The sequence below is a fragment of the Linderina pennispora genome (genome assembly GCF_002104995.1).
Source record: "Linderina pennispora strain ATCC 12442 chromosome Unknown DL89scaffold_13, whole genome shotgun sequence".
NCBI classification, from domain to species: Eukaryota; Fungi; Kickxellomycota; class Kickxellomycetes; order Kickxellales; family Kickxellaceae; genus Linderina; species Linderina pennispora.
In genome coordinates, this window is record NW_024468261.1 from 437543 (window position 1) to 457707 (window position 20165).

The window sequence follows — 20165 nt, forward strand, 5'->3', positions numbered from 1 at the left end:
TTGTCCATCCTCGGAACACCCCCATATCAGTAGGGATAAGCAAGGAGAGTGCAGTTTAATTGATTCTGGCCTATGTCTACAATAGCGCGTATGTGGCAAGAGTAGAAACAACTGCCAAATATTCAGGTATGATGATAATCATATTGACTTGGTAACTTTAATACGGAATCCCACTGTTCAAACATAAACCACTGCCGATGCCACTACTATCAGCCTTTACAGCAGAATAATATGCCGCTTCGCTCTCTGGTGCAACGCTATACACGCATTCTATACGTTCGAGTACGATATGGTCAGACTTGCAGGTATCACAGTGTTGTTTGACGACACCACGACCTGGAGCACTGGCTTGTCGTTTACAGTGACTGTTTTCATCATGGTAAGCACGCTGGCAGCGGGGGTGACCTGTGTCGGATACCTATGATTCACCGATAGTGACGCACTAGCTAGCACACTCTTGATATCCGGACGGTTCGTGATGAATGGTTTGACTGTGGACTCGTACCCGCCAAGTGTCGACAGTTCATGTTCATACTGCTTATCTCCCTGCCCTCCAATATCTAGCGGCCCCTTGCTGATCGCGCGCTTGTCGTCAAACAGCGGTGTGCCGAGCGGAACCGTGGCTGGTGCCATAAATGAACCTGTATTTGTAGACGCCAGAATGTCCAGACCCTGAGCCTCTGGCCCTGATGCAGGCGTCGTTCTGTGTGGGGGGCTAAGGGAGGGCGGGATGTAGTCCTCGGAGGCACTGCTATCGCTAGTCTGTGTGCTGTGTGTTGAGCCAAATGTAAACGATGGGAATGCCTTCTCCTGTGTGTACTGGTTGATGTCGGCGGACTCGCTAATAATAGTCAGCCCGACATTCGTTCCATAGATAGGCTTTTCGTTACCATTAGAGGCTGAAATGCGAGCACCGCCTCCGCGCGTCTGTATTCCATGGCCATATGTGTAGTCTGCTTCTGTGTCCTCCTCGGTAATGAATTGAGTCGCGTACACAACGTGTGTAGTGGTCGAAGTGTCTTCAGAAACAAGCAAAACGACTGTGCCAGAGTCAGAATCAGAGTTAGCTGTCTCCTCAACGTCGTTGGACTGCTCCTCGACCGAACTGTCAGACTCACTAGATTCCTCGGTGGTCGACTCATCCTCAACTCGCTTTTTGGGCTTTTCGACATCGCCAACATTGACGAATGGGCGCTTCTCAAACATGACCGCCAAGTCGTCTTTCTTCGCAAACTCCTTGGGTGCCAGCGTCGGCATTCCAGGTACATTCACAACCAGCAGTTCACGGCCAGTAAATGTCTCTTCGGTACCATAGTTCTCAACGCGCACATCGGCACAGTTCATGAAGAACGAGCGATCAGACAGCGCCTCAATCCAAGTCCACGCGAATATCGCCCTTTTTGCCCTGGGCAACGTCTCGGGGATGGGCACATCATAGCCGCCATTAATTGTGTCCAGTAAACAGTTATCTTGCTTGTCCCAGAGCACACCAAACGTGGTGCCGTTGTCGTACGAAATGGCGAACTGGCAATCACCACCCTGCCGCGTCGCCGTACCGTCAAAAAACACCTTGAAGTTATGGCCGGCTATCAAGGTTCCTTGCACAGGGCCCTCAGGGAACTTACGGCATGGATAGCCGACAACGCTGTTCAGAGGCGTCTTCATGTTGTAGTCAACGTCATCGCTGTCCATATAGTACTTGCTGAACTTGGAACGCCGCGGTGCAGGCTCGCGCATTTCAACCTGCGCAAGACTAGTACCCACAAGTAGCGAGAGCGGCAAGAGATAACACAAATAGGACTTCATGGTTTTGAGAGGTTTTGATGATGAGTGCAGACGAGAGCAAAGGTGCGGGTGAGGGGGTTTAGAGTCAGATGGTGATGGTTGCCAGAGAGCTAGAAGGCTGCTTCCCCGCTCTACTTGGTATCAGGATAAAAGAGAATTTTCATTTGGTTTGGAATAGCTGTGACGATAGGGGTTGCATTTTCGGATGCCATATCGAGAAATGTATGTGGAGATGGTAAATATGTCGAGAATGCTGCCCCCGGCTTCCAACTGATCAAGAAATAGGCCAAAAATGTTTATTCAGTCAGCTATCACCTGGCACACAATGCATAAGTGTCAGAGAAATGCCTGCAGCAATAGAGGCAAACACCCCGCCTTTGGCAATGGCTGGCCATGGTAATATCAATACCTTAACATTGGTTTCTACAGCATGAACAACGTACTGGAGTTGGACAAACTTAAATCGACGCTTACAGCCTTCCTGGCAGATAGTGCAGAGAGTGACAGTGGCCCAGTAGTCTCGCTACGGAGCATCGGTGGAGGCTGCATCAACGACGCTTTTGAAGCCAAAACGACTTCAGGCAGGAGCTACTTTGTCAAAGCCCACATGGCTGGTCCGAAAATGAGCAAGGCGCAGTGCCTAGCTATGTTCGCCGCCGAGCACAAGGGGCTGGCAGCTTTGAGGGCAACCGGCACCTTCAAAGTTCCGGCTCCAATCGGAGTCGGTGGGATCTCCGACGGTGCTTTCCTTGTCACCGAATACGTACCTATGCAGCCGCTTCGTAACCAACAGCGGATGGGCGAACAACTAGCGCATTTGCATTTGGCAAAGGGGCCGAGCAGATTTGGATTTGAGGTCGACAACTTGATTGGCAGCACACCCCAACCCAATACGTGGAACGATGACTGGGTCGAGTTCCTCAGAATGCGCCTGGAGTTTCAGTTCTCGCTGGCAAGATTCACAGGCGTTGTTGCTGCGCTTAGCAACAAGCTGCTCGCGAGGTTGCCTGAGTACTTCTCGGGAATCACTATCACCCCTGCGCTCATCCATGGTGACCTTTGGAGCGGAAACTGTGCTGCTGATGAGGCAGGCGAGCCTGTGATCTTCGATCCAGCTACAGTCTGGGGTCACAACGAGGCTGAGCTCGGCATCATGCGCATGTTCGGTGGGTTCGGTCCTGAGTGCTTTAATGCGTACCATGCGATCATTCCCAAGGCCCCGGGCTTTGACAAGCGGGTGCTAATATACGAGCTGTACCATACAGTGAACCATTACAACCTGTTTGGGTCTGGATACCTGGGCCAGTGTGAGCAGCTTCTTGAGCGCATCTTGGACTAGTATATCTGTAGCACACTCCAACGCTGTATCTCTGCAACTCTACATGCTCAGAATTGCCCATTTGTATGGTTGAGAAGCGCTTTTAATATCGAGAATCATAAAACAGGTTCTACTAGCGACCAGGCTATCTAAAGAGCGTGGGGCGTGTATATCTAGAAGAAGGCGGAGGCTGCCAGAGCAACAGCTGAGGCAAGAACACCAGCGGTCGAGTAGCCTGAGGTCAGCGACCAGGCACCGTTAGTGCTGGAAGAACCAGCGGCTGACGACGAGCCCTTGGAAACTGCCTTAGAAACTGCCTTAGAGGAGTGTCCGCCAGACTTGCTGTCGTAGCCGGCCTCGTCAGACTCGAGATCACTCTCTTCGCCAGAGACCGAGGCGTGGCGGCTGCCAGAAGCGGAAGCACTCTCCTCGGCGTCCTCCTTCGGGTTTGGCACGAAGCCCTTGCAGTCGTACATTGGCGAGTTGAACTTGGGAGTCTTGTCACCCTTGAGGATACCCCAGTGGGTCTCGACGTCGCTGGCGTTTGTCACAGGCTTCCATGCCTCGTCGAAGGCGCTGAACCAGATGTAGTCGATCTTCTCCAGGTTGGCGCGGCAGATGAACTCGCGCATGTACCGCTGCTCGTTCTTGAGCGACGGAACCGCGGCATCGTAGTTGCCACCGTTATCGGGCCAGCCAGTCTCGCCAACAACAACCTTCTTCTTACCGGCGATCGCCTGGATGTCATAAATGTGCTTAAACACCTTGTCCTGGGCGCCGTCAATGTCGGTGCCCTCCCAGAACGGGAAGGCGTGCACGTTGACGTAGTCGACAGCGTCAACTAGCGTCTTGTCATAAAATGGCCAGGTCTCTGACGACGTGACAGGGATGCTGCCCAGACCAATCTTGGTCAGCGCAGCCTTGGTATCGTGGACCTTGTCAGCAATCTGTGCCGAGGTCTGTTCCTTGCGGTAGACAGCCTCGTTACCAACAATGACAGCTGTAACATGCTTCTTGAAGTCGAACACACCAGCCAGACGCAGGAGCTCGTTCTTATCGGTCTCATAGACAGTGTCGTTCTTGTTGACCCACAGGCCGAGCTGAACCTTCCAGTCTGTGTTCTCCATAGCGCGCAGCACTGGCTCGCCCTGGTTGCAGTCGTGGACACTGTAGATGCGCACCTGGTCGGTGTACTTGCTCAGCACCTTCAGATCATCCTTGACAGTATCGACAGTCGGGCAGTCTCCGTTGGTGAGCTGTTTCGGGTTGTACGAAAGACCGGAAAACTGGTTGGCAGCTGCGGCAGAGATGGCAAGGGAGGCAAGAGTAAGCGAAAACTTCATTGTGGTCGTGTTGAGATATCTGGTAATGGTGGTGTTGTTATGAAAAAGGGAAGGGTAAGCGCGAAGAGTACGTGGAGCCGAAGAGTATGAGGGAGGGAAAGAGTATTCGAATGTGGTCGTTTATGCCCAGCAAAATAACCAAGAGGAGGGAATAGAGATGCAAAAGCAGAGGAGTTGGGTGGAACTGAAAGCAAAGGAAGACGGCCGTCATTACAAAAACAATTTCTGGAAGTATCAATCCAATGGTTTCTATTTTAGGAATCGGTCCAGCGCGACCATGAGGTAGCGAGCTGCAAATCGCACTACTGCAGAACAGACTCGGCCGAGTCGCGGATCGCCAGTAGCCTCAATGCGAGCATGGCATACAATGTGCTGTTGTTTTGGACAAGGTGAATGTGAGTCCCAAGCCATTGACGCAGGCTCGATCACCCTGGACCCGCAGCCATGCGACAGCACAAAGCACAATAAACACCGCCTTTACAAGATCATCGCCTCTCCGCTCACTGCATGCAATATTTGGACCTAGACGCATTGCTTTGACTGACCAGCTGTTCTCAAATTCATAGAATGCATCGTAGTTGTCCCTCGAACTGTTTTGACTAGTAGCTATGATAGGGTTGTTGGCGATCCAGGATACGGCAAACAGGTATTTGACGAGCACTGCATTTAAAAACTGATCCATGCGTGTAATTGCGAGCCTGATTGAGCCCGGGTGGAGAGTCTGTTGGTGCAGCCCACGACTCATCCATTCCTCACCAAAACCGAGACTCGGAAAGCAAAGAAGCCTATTGCTTTCTAAGGTAATAGATCCAGGTGCTGCGGGAGTATATTCAGGCAAGTCTTGATTCTACTGCCAGATGCATTCTGCAGCATGGCTAATGGCTTAGTCAAACGTGTCGATTTCAGGAAGATAGGATACTCTGCGCCCAAGACCAATTGCAATCCTTGATGGGACCTCAGTAGCCAGCTGCTTCGGTGCCACAGCATGCTTTTCCATCTCCAGAGATGCTCGATCAAAGTCGGAGAGTCGGACTGCTGGTCCTAGGCCTGACCTGACACCGCAGGTTCCGAGTAGCCATGCAAACTACTCGTATGCAGCACAAAAGAAGCAGTTGGTAGCGATCACCTGGCGAGCTGTAGGATAGATTGCAACATACGATATCGGACCGAGGTCCACTGGAAACATGAGCTGCAAATCAAAGTGAGATCTGCTTAAGGGGCTCAGCCCACAGCATGCGGCAAGGGCGGCCCGTTTAATACAGAGGAGTGCATCATAAGCAGGACCACTTTGTTGATATGATTCTGGTGTTGCTGCTTGTGTACGTGTCCGCTTGTGCGATGCCACCCATCTCTGACAGCAGGAATTCCTTGACAGACCGAGTGTGCATTCTTGATATATGACTACTGTGTCTGAGTACCTAGTCGTTGATGAAAACTTGGAGCTCATTGGTTTTGTGGAATGTGGTGTTAACTACTCTAGAGTGTCATCGACCTCGGAATAAGTCCTACCGTAATCCATCTCACAAGATCTTGAGGAAAGCTTGAGCATTTACAGATATCTGGCTGCGGAATTCTTTTAAGGTGCTGTGAATTACACTCTATTTTCTACTGAAAATGAGACAGCCTTACAGCATACCCAAATGCAAGGAAAAATCAATTGCCTAGTTGAGTACCAGGGTATTGGGAAAGTTCCAAGGCTGCCTTCGATCCACTCACAGACCATCAATGACTTGTCAACTGGAGTTCTATCAAATATTCCTGCAGCACTCTAGTTAGGACTGAAGACCTCGAACACCCCCCACACCTGTCATACTGGATGTGGTGAGTTCGTGGTTGGTGGCTTGCTCCGTACCGCAGGTTTTCTTGGTGGCAGTGATTGGACCAGACTCCCAACCAAACCGGAATTAGATTTTTTTAGATTCCTGCGGCTGGAGATTTTCTTTTTCTCCTCTTGAGCCTCTCAATACGCCTTGAATTCTCTCTCTCTATTTATTGGACTAAACCATGGTTGACGACGACACGCGGAAGGCATGGAGGGACCGGTACCGGAACGGCAATTTCCTGGCCCCAATGGTGCGCCTTGGAACACTACCCATGCGGCTGCTCTGTCTAGAGTACGGTGCCGACCTAGTGTGGTCGCCTGAGATCGTGGATCAGAGCGTTGCTGATACAGAGCGGGTGGTTGACGAGCAAACAGGCGTAGTCAGGTACATCAAGAACAACCGTGATATGTTCACAACGCACCCGAACGAGAAGGACAAGTTGATTTTCCAGCTGGGCTCTGCTGCGCCAGAGTCGGCGCTGGCGGCAGCGAAGAAGGTCATGCAGGACGTGTCCGGATTCGATCTGAACTGCGGGTGTCCCAAGCAATTCTCGCTCCAGGGCGGCATGGGTGCAGCGCTGATGACCGACCCGGACCGGCTGTGCTCGATCCTAGACATCCTCGTCAAGAACATTGACCTGCCCATCACGTGCAAGATCCGTGTGTTTGACGACGAGGAAAAGACGCTGGCGCTGGTGAAGCGAGTCGTGGCTACAGGAATTTCAGCGTTGACGGTGCATTGTCGTACCAAGGACATGCGGCCGCGCGAGCCAGCAATGTGGAAGCGGCTGGATGCGATTGTAAAGGCTGTTCCCGACATCCCGGTGATCTTGAACGGTGATGTTTTTAATTACGAGGACTTTGACCGCGCACGCAGAGAGACAGGTGCGGCCAGCGCAATGTCAGCACGGGGCGTGGTGGAGAATGCATCGGTTTTCCGCAGTGCAGGCAAGTTGCCGGCGATCGAGGTCGCGCACGCATACATCGAAAACTGCGTGCGGATGGCCAACAACTACACAAACACCAAGTACTCAATCATGCAGATGTACACCGACACCAAGTCACAGGTGTTTGTGGACATGCGCAGCGCAAAATGCTACCGCGACCTGTGTGCGGCACTTGGGCTCAGCGAGCTGTATGAGAATGTTGGCACAAAGGTGCTGACAGAGCGGCTCGATCTGAACATGAACAAAAACGTGAGGGGCAAGCCGGCGACTCCCAGTGGCAAGAACAAGCGTGCTGCCCAGGAGGCCCGGGGAAAGGCACCGGGAGCAGACAATGTCCAGGTGGACCAGATCCAGGCCAAGCGCATCAAAACATGAGCAGCCTAGCGTGGACGCAATATCCTGCAGGCGCAATTTCTTTCAACGCGTGGTCTGACCTCACCCGCCTTTTCCCTGCTGGCTCCATTCTTGCTTTTCCTTTCCTCCGAAGCACACCGTCTAACCTCCCCTATACTTTTAGAGACTGTTTGAAATTTCACACATTTTTCTCACTTGCTCTCGCTATTTGAAATTATACTTTGTGAATGACTGATCAGAAGCCGGTGTTTCCACGAAAACAGCGCAAAAGCAAGTCGATTTTCCACCGCGAGGGCCAGCGGGCGCTGGGCGGACGCACGGGCAAAGGCAAAGGGGGCGGCACCACGTCATTCGGCACGGCGGGTGGCCACCGCGGCAGCACTGGCCACGGCACAGCAGCCGAGCATGACGATGCCCAGAGCAAGCCATCGACATTTACCAAAACGTGCCAATTGCGAGTGCATGAAGTGGCATTCTCGCGTAGCGACCTCGTGCTGAACCCGTCGTTTTTCCCCGGCGTGTGCGTGGGCGATATAGTGGCGATCCGCCCGGTGTACGATGCTGACGAGAATGGAGCGGCGTCACCGCGTGGCTCGCTGGACGGGGACCCGGCGCTTGTTGCGCATGCCACCGGAGAGTCAACGCCTGCAGGCAAGGGCAAGGGCAACGGGTCGGTGCTGTCGCCTAAATCAGCTGTGTCCAATGTCAGCAGTGCACAGGGCACAGAGGATAGGCTGGACAGCAGGATTAGCGGGCGAAGGGCAGAGTCTGGGAAGGTGCTGGGCGATGTTCGCAAGAAGGGTAAGTCATGGTACACGAGCATGCAGAGCCGGTGGCACGTCGACATGCCTGACAGCGACGTGGAGCTGCTGCGCGAGCGCGAACGACTCGGCGACGATGAAGAGGAGGTGCTAAAACCCGACCCGCACCGTGAAATTCTGGTCAGGGTTGGCGAAGTGAAGCAGGACGCGCAGCAGCTGCAGGCGTCGATTATCAGCTCGGTAGCACGCACGCTGTGGGGGGAGTACCAGTCGAACCAGAAGGCGATCATCCGCAAAATCAACGTCAGCAAAGAGAGCGAGTGCGAGCTGATACGCGCCGACTACGTCGAGATTGCGTTTCGTGACCAATATGTCGGGCGCAGCGACATGTGGCGGATGTGGCGGTACCTGGCCAAGGGCGTCGTGCACACAAACAAGCAGACCAATCTGGAGGGCCTGATCCGCGCGTCGGTACGGCGGATATACAAGGATGGCAAGCAGGTGGCGTGCGGGTACATTGACGACTCCACACAGGCAATCTTCCGGTCAGAGTCAGGGCGGTTTATCCTGTTCATCCAGATGTCGGAGGAGATGTGGTCGTACCAGGAGGACAGCAACCTGTGCTTCGAAAAGGCCGTCAACCACTTCTTGGCCGATCTGTTCAAGCGCTGGTCGGACATGCAGCTCAATCACATGGTGACCATTGTCATGTTTTCGCGGTGGTGCTATCACACCAGCGACAGCGTGTTCTTCCAGGACCTCGAGTGGGACCGCGACCGCGACCGATACTACCGCGACTACTACAAGGTCATTGCCGACATGGATGTGCGGTCTGACTGGTCGGTGTTTCTGCCGGATATCTTGGCCGAGTTCCGCAACTATCGGCGAGACATTCAGGAGATGTACGACTCCAGCGGTTACCGACTGCGAGGGGATCTGTCCAAGGCCAACCAGGGTAACATCCTTGAGGCTATCAACCTAGGCATCAACACGCTGGCCAGCAACCACCTGGACCGCGATCTGTCGCGAACCGGCCTCAGCATTATAGTGATCACACCCTCGTTTGGCGTGTTTGATGTGCCCAAGAAGCTGCTGCGGATGACCACCGAGCGCATGCTGACCCAGGGCATGCGTGTCGACCTCGTGTGCTTGGCGCCCAAGCCGCTGTTCAAGCCGCCTGTGTTCCGCTTCAAGTCATATCCGGTGCCCTCTGAGACTGAGCGCATGCGTGCAGTCCATCAGCGGCGTCAGGAGGCCGTGGATGCATGTCGGTTCAGAGACGCCGGAGTCCGCAGCGGATCACCACTCGGCGACAGCCCTGGCGGCACCATTGGCTCTGCAGTGGGGTTGGCGGCTGGCTGGCCAAAGGACCGCATCCCATCCACCTCTCGCTCGGGGATAAAGGCCGATGCATTCGAGACCAGCGACCCACTGACCAGCGACCCGCTATATTTTGACGATGAGCTGTGGGTTAAAGAGTACCTTCCGTATTTACACCGTGCAACGGGGCGGCGGATGGGGAATGCGCCGGCAAACAGTAAGCAGAGCAATGACTACCTTGGCACAGCAGCAAGTGAGCTGATCGGCGGCATGTCGTCTGACTATAGCAACCCAGTGGCTGCTGTGCTGATGGACGAGCAGGATTTGAAGAATGCGCCAGAGAGCATCCTGGGCATTAAGCGGGACGCGTACCCGTATTTTTCGGGACCCGATGCCCATCCGCCATCCGTCAGCCGCGCCACGTACAGCTACTTCCCCTACTGGATTGACTGTGGGTTCTACAGCTACGCCGAGGAGCGGGCATCGGCACGCGCCGACGATTTCCAGCCGTCGTGTAAGATTGGCGACATCGCTGTCGCCGGTGTGTCAGAGTACATGCGCCGCACGCCGCAGATCCCTGACCTCCACAGTGCGCTGCATCTGTCAGTTGAGGATGTTGCCTCCATGGCCACATTTGATGGTGCTCCCACATACCAATCCGACCACAGCTCTGGAACCGATGCTGTGCGGGGCAAGGCTAGTAGCATGCGGCAGGAGGCCACAGCTGCTGGTTCGTTCTCGCATGGCCGGGTCGTCAGGGGCGACGCACAGCGGAGTGACAGACGCGACATGCTTTTGAAAATGTTTGCAAAGTTTGACCGCGAGGCGATCTTAGGCGGCGGCAGCGACGAGGCAGCAGTGGATGCTGACGGCGCGCTCGGTGATGAGAGGGGCACTTCGGGTCCTGTTACGATGAGTGCAAGCGCCAGCGGCCTCGACGCCAAACAGAATGCCAGAGGCGATATGGAAACATCGCGGCCGACCCCAGCGTCATGGAACTATGGCCAAGGGGGCGGACTGTCATCAGCAATGTCGGCCCATTCCACAGATCACCAGCGGCGCTCGATGGACAGCGACTCGATAGTACGGGCAGACATGGGCTCACCGCCTGGCCGCAGCCAATCGTCTGTGGTGCCAGCCAAGATACCGATATCGGCATCTGCCTCGCCAGATGCACGGACGCAGCTGAGTATTCCGATGAATATGCCGACAAACCCGGAGAATCCGCAGTCCCATGTGTCTGGCCAGGGCACAATTTCGTCGTCAGTTCCGCGGGAGGTGCGGTTGGGACGCTCCAACAACATGGCTCGCGCATCAGTGTTTGGAAGTGCAGGCAGCCACCAACGACGTCGCGCTCAGCATCAGCACCAGACCAAGCTTCAGGCTGGTCAGGATACACCATATAGTCGTGCAAGCACAGAGGCGTCTGCAAACTCTACCGAAGGGGCAGGCCTCGATGTGTCGAGTGCCGGGTACTTGGCCAAGGCACGCAGCGTGTCGCCAATGCTTACTGCATCGCCGGCACCTGGGGCAGCACCATTGGCAGCGCAGTGTACCACATCACACAACAGCATCGCTCTAGGAGATGTGGCTGCGCAGGACAGTGCCTTGCCGATGCAGCGCACCCGTGAGATTCAGTTGGACCGCGATTCGCAGCAACCGACCGCGCCAGCGCAAGAGAAGAGAGACGGTGTCTCGGAGTCAATATCCAAGCAGTCGCATATGGCAGATCACATACGGACGTTCCGCTCGCCTGCCAGCAAGGCGCATTCACAGCAACTTGCACGCGACAGTGGTATGTCCACTGGGCCGTTCCGCGTACAGCGCCAGGCTGCGCTGACCAGCCCACTGACTGCAGATCGTGAATTCAAACTAACACCGCCCAGTGCGCGTCAGTCCAGTGGGTTTGCCGTGCCATCGATGGTGCCGATGGTGTCGTCGGAGCTGCACAGCAATTCGCCAAAGATATTGAAGTCATCGTGGCCCGGCGAAGCTGCGCTAGCATCGTCAGTCGGGGCTATTGAGCGGGTACCCAGGAGCATACTGGGACGTGGGTTTTATCCTTACAACCCATGCAATCCGGAGCTGTTTCCTCTTCCGCCCACCGAGCTATCGCAGCGCTGGTCATTTGCATTCCCGACACGGGCCTCGAATTCGTCATACACCAGCAAGTGGCGGTCGCTATGCACACCGGCGTCGCTGCCACTGGTTACCGACTATGTGCCTAGCGAGCTGGGTGTGTACTACAAGCAGTACAACTACCACATATCCACGCCGGACATGAACCCGACGATTCCATCGATCTGCTGCGCAACGAGACAGATCAGTCCGGCCGGCCGCTAGGAGCGCTGGCAAGATTGCGGTCGCCCAAGGATATCATGACGCTGAGGATGCTGCGTGAGATGGTGTTCCAGCGGCTATCGCAGGGGTTCCAGTTTATTGCGGCTGGAAACACAGTGGGCACAGCGCTGGATAACATGACCAGCTCGCGATTTAAGCTGGAGGCGCGCAAGGACAAGGCGGATAGGACAGGCCTCAGCGACTCTACGTACATGTCGACCAGCGCTGCTCTTCCTGGGCTGATGTCGTATCCAGGGTTTTCGCAAAAGTCGGGCAACACGATCTGGCTCAGCAACGGCCGACAGATCCAGCGGCTCGAGTTCCAGGAGAGTAGCAGCACGAACCACATGCCTGGCGTGGCTGTGACACGATGGGAGCGCAATAAGCCGTTCGACCAGAGCCCGGTAAAGTACAACTGCTTGATGTGGTCGCGCAACAGCACCCGGGGGTACCAGGCAGCCGGGATCAATTTCCAGTACCCGAGCGACGATGAGGTCAACTGGAACAACCTGGACTACCTGATCGTTGGATACCAGACCAACCTGACGCGGGCAATGAAGTACTGGCGCACGAGGTATATCCTGATTCCGGTTGACCAGCTTGGCAACGACACGATTTTCAACAGCAAGACCAGCCCGCACATGTCGGCCGAGGATGTTCGGATTGCTAACTTTGAGCAGTTCCTGGACCACATCTTGAATTTCCTGCGGAATGACGAGCGCGAGGGCCTGGAGAGGAAGTTTTTGGCAGCGCTTCCGGACGATATGAAGAAGATTGTGTATAGTCGGCATAGGCATAGGCAGCAGCAGCAGCAGAGTGGTAGCGTGGGTAGGGTACCTGCCAAGGATGGGGGTGCTACTGCTGCTGCTGGAAATGAGAAGCGGATCGGGATACATGATATTATGCCCAGCTCGCTGATGCAGATCCGGTACACGTCGCTGTATCCGATCTCGTACCTGAGCCACCAGCTGTATGGCCACATGCACGAAAAGAACTATCTGGATCCGAATAAACCGATCGCACTGCCGCCGCCCGCTGCGCGCAGGCTCAACTTGGGTGACTCGCTCAATGTGGAGTCTCCTACCAATACGCTGGCGTTCGCTTTGCAGCACCACGAGGTCGGGCTGAAACTACGCAATGTGCGCTGGCACTTCACGTACTACGACAACATCTTCGTGGGGTACCAGCTAGTGGACTGGATTCTGGTCAATTTTGCCAACGTCAGTACGCGAGCACAGGCTGTCGAGGCCGGCAACCGCATGATGAAGCGCAAGCTGTTCCAGCATGCGGGCGAGCGGCAGGTATTCGAGGACGGCTACCACTTTTACCAGTTTACCGATGCGTCTTTGGGTGCGCGTGTCCTTGGAAATCCGCACCTGCGCGGAATGCAGACGTCGTTGATGGCGACCATAGGTTTCAGTGATGTGGTCAGCAAGTACACGCCCGGGTCGACTAATGCGTCGCCGACAGTGAGTCGGCCAGCTAGCCGGCATGGAAGCAATGCGCCGTCTGTCAACAACGACTATGACGTGCACACTATGTCAAACATTGGATCGGATGCTGGTACAGAGCACGAGGCTGGCGCTCAGGGCATCACACATGACATGAGCATTCAGAACAAGGCCCTGAACAAGGTCAAGGCGGAGGGAATAGTGGGCCAAACCCCGGCGCATTCGCTGGGAGGCGAGTCTGTGATGAGTGAAACAGCCCATGCGGATCATGCGGGGCAGTCCGATGGGGTGGCGGGTGAGACCCCCAGGGCGCAGACCCACACGCGTAGTTTTAGCGCAGGGTACCGTGTCACACCAGACATGTTTCCACAGCTTGCGCGGAAGCCCACGCTGCGCGACCTGCCCAAGAGCATGCAGCAGTCACGGATGTTTGCGCTGGATCTGGATCAAACGCGCAAGTCGACGCGGATCGAGAACTGTCTGGTTCACCTGGATGCGGTGCAGAACCCGATGACATGTTTCCACCTGTCGATAAACTGGCTGAACTGCACGAACCACTTGATTGACGAGCTGGTGCAGGGGTGGGCACGCAGGGCCGAGCGGTGCGGGATGCGTCTGGTTGAGGCACCGCGTGCGCAGGACACGCTGATTGAAGACAACCATCCGTTCCATTCGCCGATACGCATAACGCTGGCAGCGCCGCCGCCCCGGGTGGAGACGATGTTTGATGACGAGTGGGTGTCAGAGTTTGCGTTTCTGGCGGACATTGAGGATCCAAATGACGTGTCTGACGACGACTATGACGAAGACCCCGAGTTGGACGAGCAGCAGATTGCAAAGCTGAGGCGGAAGGCGCGTATTGTGCGGCGCATGGCGCAGTGCCTGCCAAAGTACGCGTTTGAGCGCGAGTTGCTAGAGGAGCAGGACTTTATTCTAGATGTAGAGGCTGAAGAGGCATATCCGGCGGATGAGCTGCTTCACCGCGAGTACACGTTTGAGCGGGTCGGGCACAAATTCACGCAGTACGTGCACCGGTCAGGCACGGCGTTTGTGCAGATCTGTTCTCCAGGGGTCTTCCTGTGGATCAACAACTACCTGTACACGTCGCACCAGAACCGGATGCGTCCGACCAACACGCTGGCGGCCAATCCCAGCGCGTCCCATGTCGCTGTGGCAGCTGGCGGTGGGGCATATGGGGGGCGACGTGAGAGTCTGGCGCCGTCAGCGATGGCGGCCGCTGCAGCGGCAGCAGCAGCAGCAGCAGCAGCTACGGTTGCATCCAAGGTTGAGTCCGCTGAGGCTAGCCCGAGCGATGGCAGCACGGCGGCGATCGGGCATGGGTTGCATGAGCGAACGATATCGCCAGGGGGCAGCTCAGCAGGCGGTGGGCGGCAATCAATGTACTACCCGGTGCGGGCACGGCACCACATGTGGCCACACCAGGTGCTGGACAAGCGTTCATCGCGCAAGGATCTGCAAGCGAAATCGGCGAAGACAGGTGGTCAAGCCCTGGACAGCTCGGCGATTGGAGACATTGGGTCGCTGCCAACGGACTTTGACTCGATCAACGCGGCGGTTACGCGGATGGTGTCGCAGGGGATGATGGCGCCTATATTGCCACTGGTGATTGGGGACCACTACATTGACTACACGCGGCCGGGCGAGTACCGCGAGGCGTCGCCGGACTACTACTACATGACGCCATCGCCAAACCAGTACGGAGAGGAGGGGATGCAGAACTCGGGGACCAGCACGCCACAGGCGGTGGCGGCGGCAGCAGCGCCAATGGAACCCAGCCCGGATGCGCTGCGGGCGAACTTCATTGAGATCTGCGACGACAGCAATTCGCTGGAGATGTTCTGGCAGAAGACGGCGCAGCGGTACCGCAATGGGTGGCGTAACCATAGTGCTGGGGCGCTGCTGACGCGCGAGTCGCTGAAGCACAAGCCGATGGTGACGGATGTGTTCACGGAAGGGTTGTGGCAAACGAAGCGTGTGGGTGGGAACTGAATTTTCAGATATGTGAGCTGATCCAAAAATAGATGGCCTTCCAGAAGTTCTATTTCCTGCTTGATGTCATGATTTCCGCACAAGTAGCTGGCGATGCCAAGACCTAGGTGATAGAGTGGACACGCGGATGTGTGGCAGGATGGGGGGATAAGTGCAGAGTGGGGTTTGGCAGCCCACACGGACATTGTTCCAGGTTTGGTGGCGAGTAGTAGTGTGGAGGGTTGAAGGGAAAACTGACGCATTTTTGAGCGGTGGTGTACAGAGGAACACAAGGGGCTGTTTCTCAGCGCAGACAGCATATTTTTGGAAACCTTTTCGCCTCGCTTTTTTATTTTCCCATACACTTTCTGTATTTTGCACACTTTGAATTCATAGCACCTGCACAGAGTCCTTGGGAGCCAGCTGATACACACTTGTAAATAGAACTTCGAAGCAGGGGTTCAGCACAGGGGGTCCTGGGCAACACAAGTAGACAAATACGACAGATATGAAGGCAGGCAGGATATTTCGGGCGGCTGCCGTGGCAGCACTGCAGATGGCGGCGGTGGTGGTGCAAGGTAGAGCTTCGCAGAAGGATTCTTGGGGGGTGCCAGCACATGCAGTTTTTGATTACTGCATAGCGGGCAGCATTGGCAGTGCAGGAAAGATACTCATGGTGGGGGGCGGTCTGCGCTCTTCCTTGAGTGGTTGCTTGGTCCTGTGCTCCTCACACTGGGCCTGAAACAGGATAATGCTAACCCTAGCTTGTTTATGGTAGGACGATCGACACGCAACAGCGAAGCGCAGCTGTCTCGGTATGAGTTTCTGGCAGACCCGGTAGTGCACCGGTTCACAGCACCTCAGCATGTGTCGAAGCGGTTCGTTCCACGAGCGGCAGTCATTGCAGGACATGATCGACGACGGGACATTCCACGTGGAGCTGCAGGCATACAACACTACATACACACTGGTGCTGGAGCCAAACCACGACCTATTGCACCCGGAGGCTGATGCAGCACCGGACGCAGCAGGACGGCACAATCGTGCGCTCGGCGGTGGCCACGCATCGACATCGGGGTGTACCGTGGGCATGTGCTGCGCGTGGGTGCGCAGCAGCCAATGGATGTATCGGCGAGCCTGCGCAAGTGGGACCGGTTCATGCGCGGCTCGATATTCGTTCGACGACCGGCACTCGTGGGCACGCGTAGCCGTGTTCCGGGATGCATCGGCGGGCGGACGGGCGGTTTTGGATGGAGTGTTTTCGGTCAACGGCGAAACGTTCTACGTGAAGCCGGCCAGCGCCTACACAGCCACCAAGCGCGACTCGGACCCGATGCTGGCCAATGCGTATGCCCGGGATCGGCGCATGCGGTACGCCTAACTCGATCATCTATCGCAAGGCAGACCTGATTGACGACAGACCAGCAACGTGCGGGGCGCAGCGGCTGGGCGGCAAGGCGGAGGCACTGAAGCCAGGCGATCCGTTCTATGCGGTGCGGACGCGCAGGGACGCGGTGCGCGGGCTGTTCAAGCGCGGGACAAACACGACGTTTGACCAGAGCTCCGAGGCTCTGGACGCCGGGATGTCTGCCGGTGCGCAAGATCCTGTACATGGGGGCGGCGGCCGACTGCACGTACGTGACGCGGTATTCGTCGCAGGACAAGGCGCCGGCTGCAGATTCTCAGCGACTGGAACCAGGCCAGCGCCGTAGTATGAACGCCAGCTGAATGTGGCGCTGGGCCTGATTGAACTGCAGATCGAGGAGCTGACGTGTCCGGACCAGATCGACAACAAAAAGGCATGGAACCGCGCCTGCAGCGACCCGTATACAATTGACAAGCGTCTGAGCGACTTCAGCTGCCTGGCGCGGCGCCAAGGGCAAGGACAGCGCGGGGCTGTGGCATCTGATGACCAACTGCCCGACTGGTACTGAGGTTGGCCTGGCGTGGGTCGGCACCATGTGTACCACTGGCACGTCGACGCTGACGGAGCAGGGAGGTGTGTCGTCGGGCACCGGGCGTGTCGGCGGTCTCGCGTGACGAGTGGAAGGTCGTGGCGCACGAAGTCGGCCATAACTTTGGGGCATCGCACGACTGCACCAACCAAGAGTGCCCGTGCTCGGGCAACGCCTGCAACTCGTGCTGTCCGTGCGCCGACGGGTGCGACTGCAAGGGCCGGTATCTGATGAACCCGACCAGCCCCGTGACCTCGGACGATTTCAGCCCATGCTCGGTCCGCAACATCTGCAAGACCATCAAGTCCACAGGCGTGCAGTGTCTGCAGGACCCAGGCGGCCGCAGCATTCTAGCCACGGCCATGTGCGGCAACGGCATCAAAGAGTCGGGCGAGGAGTGCGACTGCGGCTACCAGCGAGGCATGCAAGAACGACCCGTGCTGCGACGCCCACACCTGCAAGCTCAAGCCCGGGCGCCCAGTGCGCCGACGCCAACGATCTGTGCTGCAACCAGTGCAAGATCCGTCCCAAGGACTCGGTGTGCCGCGCCAAGTACTCCGAGTGCGACATTGCCGAGGTGTGCGATGGCCAGTCCCCGACGTGTCCAGACGACCGTCACGTGAAGGACGGGACCGGGTGCAGTAACGGCTCGCTGAAATGCGCGTCCGGCCAATGCACGTCGCGCGATGCCCAGTGTGCAGCGCGCGGCGGCTCCGACGGTCTGACGCAGCGCTGCACTATCAGCGTCGGCGGCGACCCGTGCGACCTAGCAGTGCTCGCGGCCTGGCAGCCTAGGCATGTGTGTTTTCATGTCTGGGAGCTTCACCGACGGCACTGAGTGTGGCTTCCACGCGCAGTGCCGGTCAGGCAAGTGCAAGGGCGAGAACTGGTTCTACCAGTTCCTGCTGCTGTTCCAGCGCAACCTGGCCATCTCCATTCCCGTGGCCATTGCCGTTGGTCTGATCCTCCTGTGCATTATCTTCAGCCTCTGCTGCCGCTGCCTCTCGTGCTGTACCGGATGCCGCCGCCCGAAGAAGGCTCCCCCGCCCAACCAGTACTTCCAGCAGCCGCAGTACCCGCCACCGGCACACTACCAGCCGCCCGGTGCATATAGTGCACGGCCCAATGGCTGGGTGGACCCGGCTCCGTATAATGGCCTCAGCTGCGTACCCGCAGAGCGTGGCTCACCCAGAGACCTACCAGATGAACGTCCTGCGCAGGGACCCTCCGCCCCGTGGCGACTCGCGCGCATACACACCGCATTTGGCCGCACGCACTTCCCGCGGTATCTCCGACGCCTCCACGGTGATGGGCGGCAACATGGCACCCAAGCATGGCCACCGCACGTCATCGCTGGGCCTTCTACAGGCGCAGCGGTAAAAGCATACCCTTTCCAAATGTACCATCTAGAGAACCAATATACTCCTTTTCTATTTCGCATTTTTGCCCTCCAGAACCACTCCAAACTTTACTCCTTCCGCCTTGCCCTGCTGCCTCAGCAGGTTTGTCCGCCGCCGCTCCACCAAAGGCGCCCGCTCCCGGCTGTACACGATCCCATGCGCCCGCGGGCTCTCGTACTTGCGCCAGCTGAACTTTAGCCCGCCGCGGATCTCCACTGGCTTCGACTGCATCGCCTTGCCGTTCCAGAACTCAATCCCCCACACCTTTGCCGTGCGTCGGCTGTCCCTTGTACTCCTTGTACTTGACCCGATGCACCTCGTAATAGCACCCTTCAAACCCCTTCTGGAACCAGTGCTCAGGCTGTGCCTTGAACTTGTACGCCTGCAGACGCTGCACATTCAGGAGCTCCGGCAGAGTCTTTGCCTTTTGCGACCACTGCACGACCGGCGGCGCGCCGTTCTTTAGCAGAATATCCGTGGCTAGCTTCGACATTTGTATGAATTTATCTTTTTTTCGGGAAAATGTAAGAGTGATTTGAAGGCTAAAAGCTGCTCATTGCTCAGTGCTTTGCGATTTGAGATCGGTAGGCTCTTGGCTGGGGAATTAATTTAGCACTAGCAATTACCTCGGATTACCTGGATCGTATTAAATCACACTTGGCTTTTCCAGGAACAAAAGGGCTGAGCGATGTCATGGCCAGCTCAGCGAGGCTTCTGCGAAAAGATACCTGGTGTTTCGAGTCTCCTGTTGCTACTTCAGAACTACTGACGCCAAGACCACCCTGGAGGCGCATTCGCATTCTAATGAGCTTACACATTGCCGACTTGTATTTATTTATATAGTATCCATGAATTATTTTGCCAGAAACTGCCGCTCCCACATCGGTATCTCGCTCCTCAGATCTCTTTGTATGCGCTTTCCGTGAGCTCCATGCATGAGCATCCCATCCTATGCAACACACTATTGGATCGAGGATACCCGGTGTGCATTAATAAAAAATCCCCAGCATGATCAACATGCCCCTTGAGCTGCCAATTCTCGTTTTTCTTGGTCTTCTGCTGGATCCATATCCGTGGTTTCTAGTTTTAGCAGCCTTCTCAGACCAATAATTCTGAACTGCAGTATTAAGGATATCTCGTCAACTCCCAATTTGTCCTGTATAAATCTCAGCATGGCTTGCAGTTACTTCTAATTTTCCAACATCATCAACATCACAAGCACCACTCATTCCACAATCACCTTTTGCACTACTTAGCATCTTCACTAAAAATCAACAACCAGCGCAGCTCAGGCAACAGTTGTGGCAACAGGGTCTGGGGAAACGACCGTTTCTACACACTGCCTGTCGTGAGCTACTACTACTACTACTAAAGTATAAA

At 56.1% G+C, this 20165-nt stretch overlaps 7 protein-coding genes across 7 annotated transcripts; 4 read left to right on the forward strand and 3 right to left on the reverse strand.

Annotated features, from left to right (window-relative positions):
• Positions 1-150: 150 nt before the first annotated feature.
• On the reverse strand, positions 151-730 carry DL89DRAFT_269634 (uncharacterized protein). Its single transcript, XM_040888369.1, has one exon. The coding sequence runs from the start codon at positions 631-633 to the stop codon at positions 271-273; it is 363 nt and encodes a 120-aa protein (XP_040741133.1). The 5' UTR covers positions 634-730; the 3' UTR covers positions 151-270.
• Positions 731-1305: 575 nt separating this feature from the next.
• On the reverse strand, positions 1306-1806 carry DL89DRAFT_218844 (uncharacterized protein; the record flags this gene model as incomplete). The annotated part of the gene is made up of 1 exon (XM_040884356.1): positions 1306-1806. A coding segment is annotated over one exon (501 nt), but the record flags the coding sequence as incomplete, so codon positions are not given.
• Positions 1807-2160: 354 nt separating this feature from the next.
• Positions 2161-3234, forward strand: DL89DRAFT_54761 (fructosamine kinase). The gene has a single exon (XM_040891798.1). The coding sequence runs from the start codon at positions 2216-2218 to the stop codon at positions 3122-3124; it is 909 nt and encodes a 302-aa protein (XP_040741135.1). The 5' UTR covers positions 2161-2215; the 3' UTR covers positions 3125-3234.
• DL89DRAFT_269635 (glycoside hydrolase) lies at positions 3180-4589 on the reverse strand. The gene has a single exon (XM_040888370.1). The coding sequence runs from the start codon at positions 4444-4446 to the stop codon at positions 3277-3279; it is 1170 nt and encodes a 389-aa protein (XP_040741136.1). The 5' UTR covers positions 4447-4589; the 3' UTR covers positions 3180-3276.
• A 1816-nt stretch (positions 4590-6405) lies between these two features.
• On the forward strand, positions 6406-7776 carry DL89DRAFT_269636 (FMN-linked oxidoreductase). Its single transcript, XM_040888371.1, has one exon. The coding sequence runs from the start codon at positions 6451-6453 to the stop codon at positions 7588-7590; it is 1140 nt and encodes a 379-aa protein (XP_040741137.1). The 5' UTR covers positions 6406-6450; the 3' UTR covers positions 7591-7776.
• Positions 7777-8675: 899 nt separating this feature from the next.
• On the forward strand, positions 8676-9527 carry DL89DRAFT_212588 (uncharacterized protein; the record flags this gene model as incomplete). The annotated part of the gene is made up of 1 exon (XM_040884223.1): positions 8676-9527. A coding segment is annotated over one exon (852 nt), but the record flags the coding sequence as incomplete, so codon positions are not given.
• Positions 9528-15864: 6337 nt separating this feature from the next.
• On the forward strand, positions 15865-18829 carry DL89DRAFT_269638 (uncharacterized protein). The gene is given in 13 exon segments (XM_040888372.1): positions 15865-16008; positions 16209-16312; positions 16338-16473; positions 16639-16801; positions 16851-16979; positions 16999-17076; positions 17096-17141; positions 17188-17255; positions 17320-17452; positions 17475-17822; positions 17867-18144; positions 18176-18532; positions 18564-18829. The coding sequence occupies 13 exon segments, from the start codon at positions 15939-15941 to the stop codon at positions 18763-18765; spliced, it is 2112 nt and encodes a 703-aa protein (XP_040741139.1). The 5' UTR covers positions 15865-15938; the 3' UTR covers positions 18766-18829.
• Positions 18830-20165: the final 1336 nt, after the last annotated feature.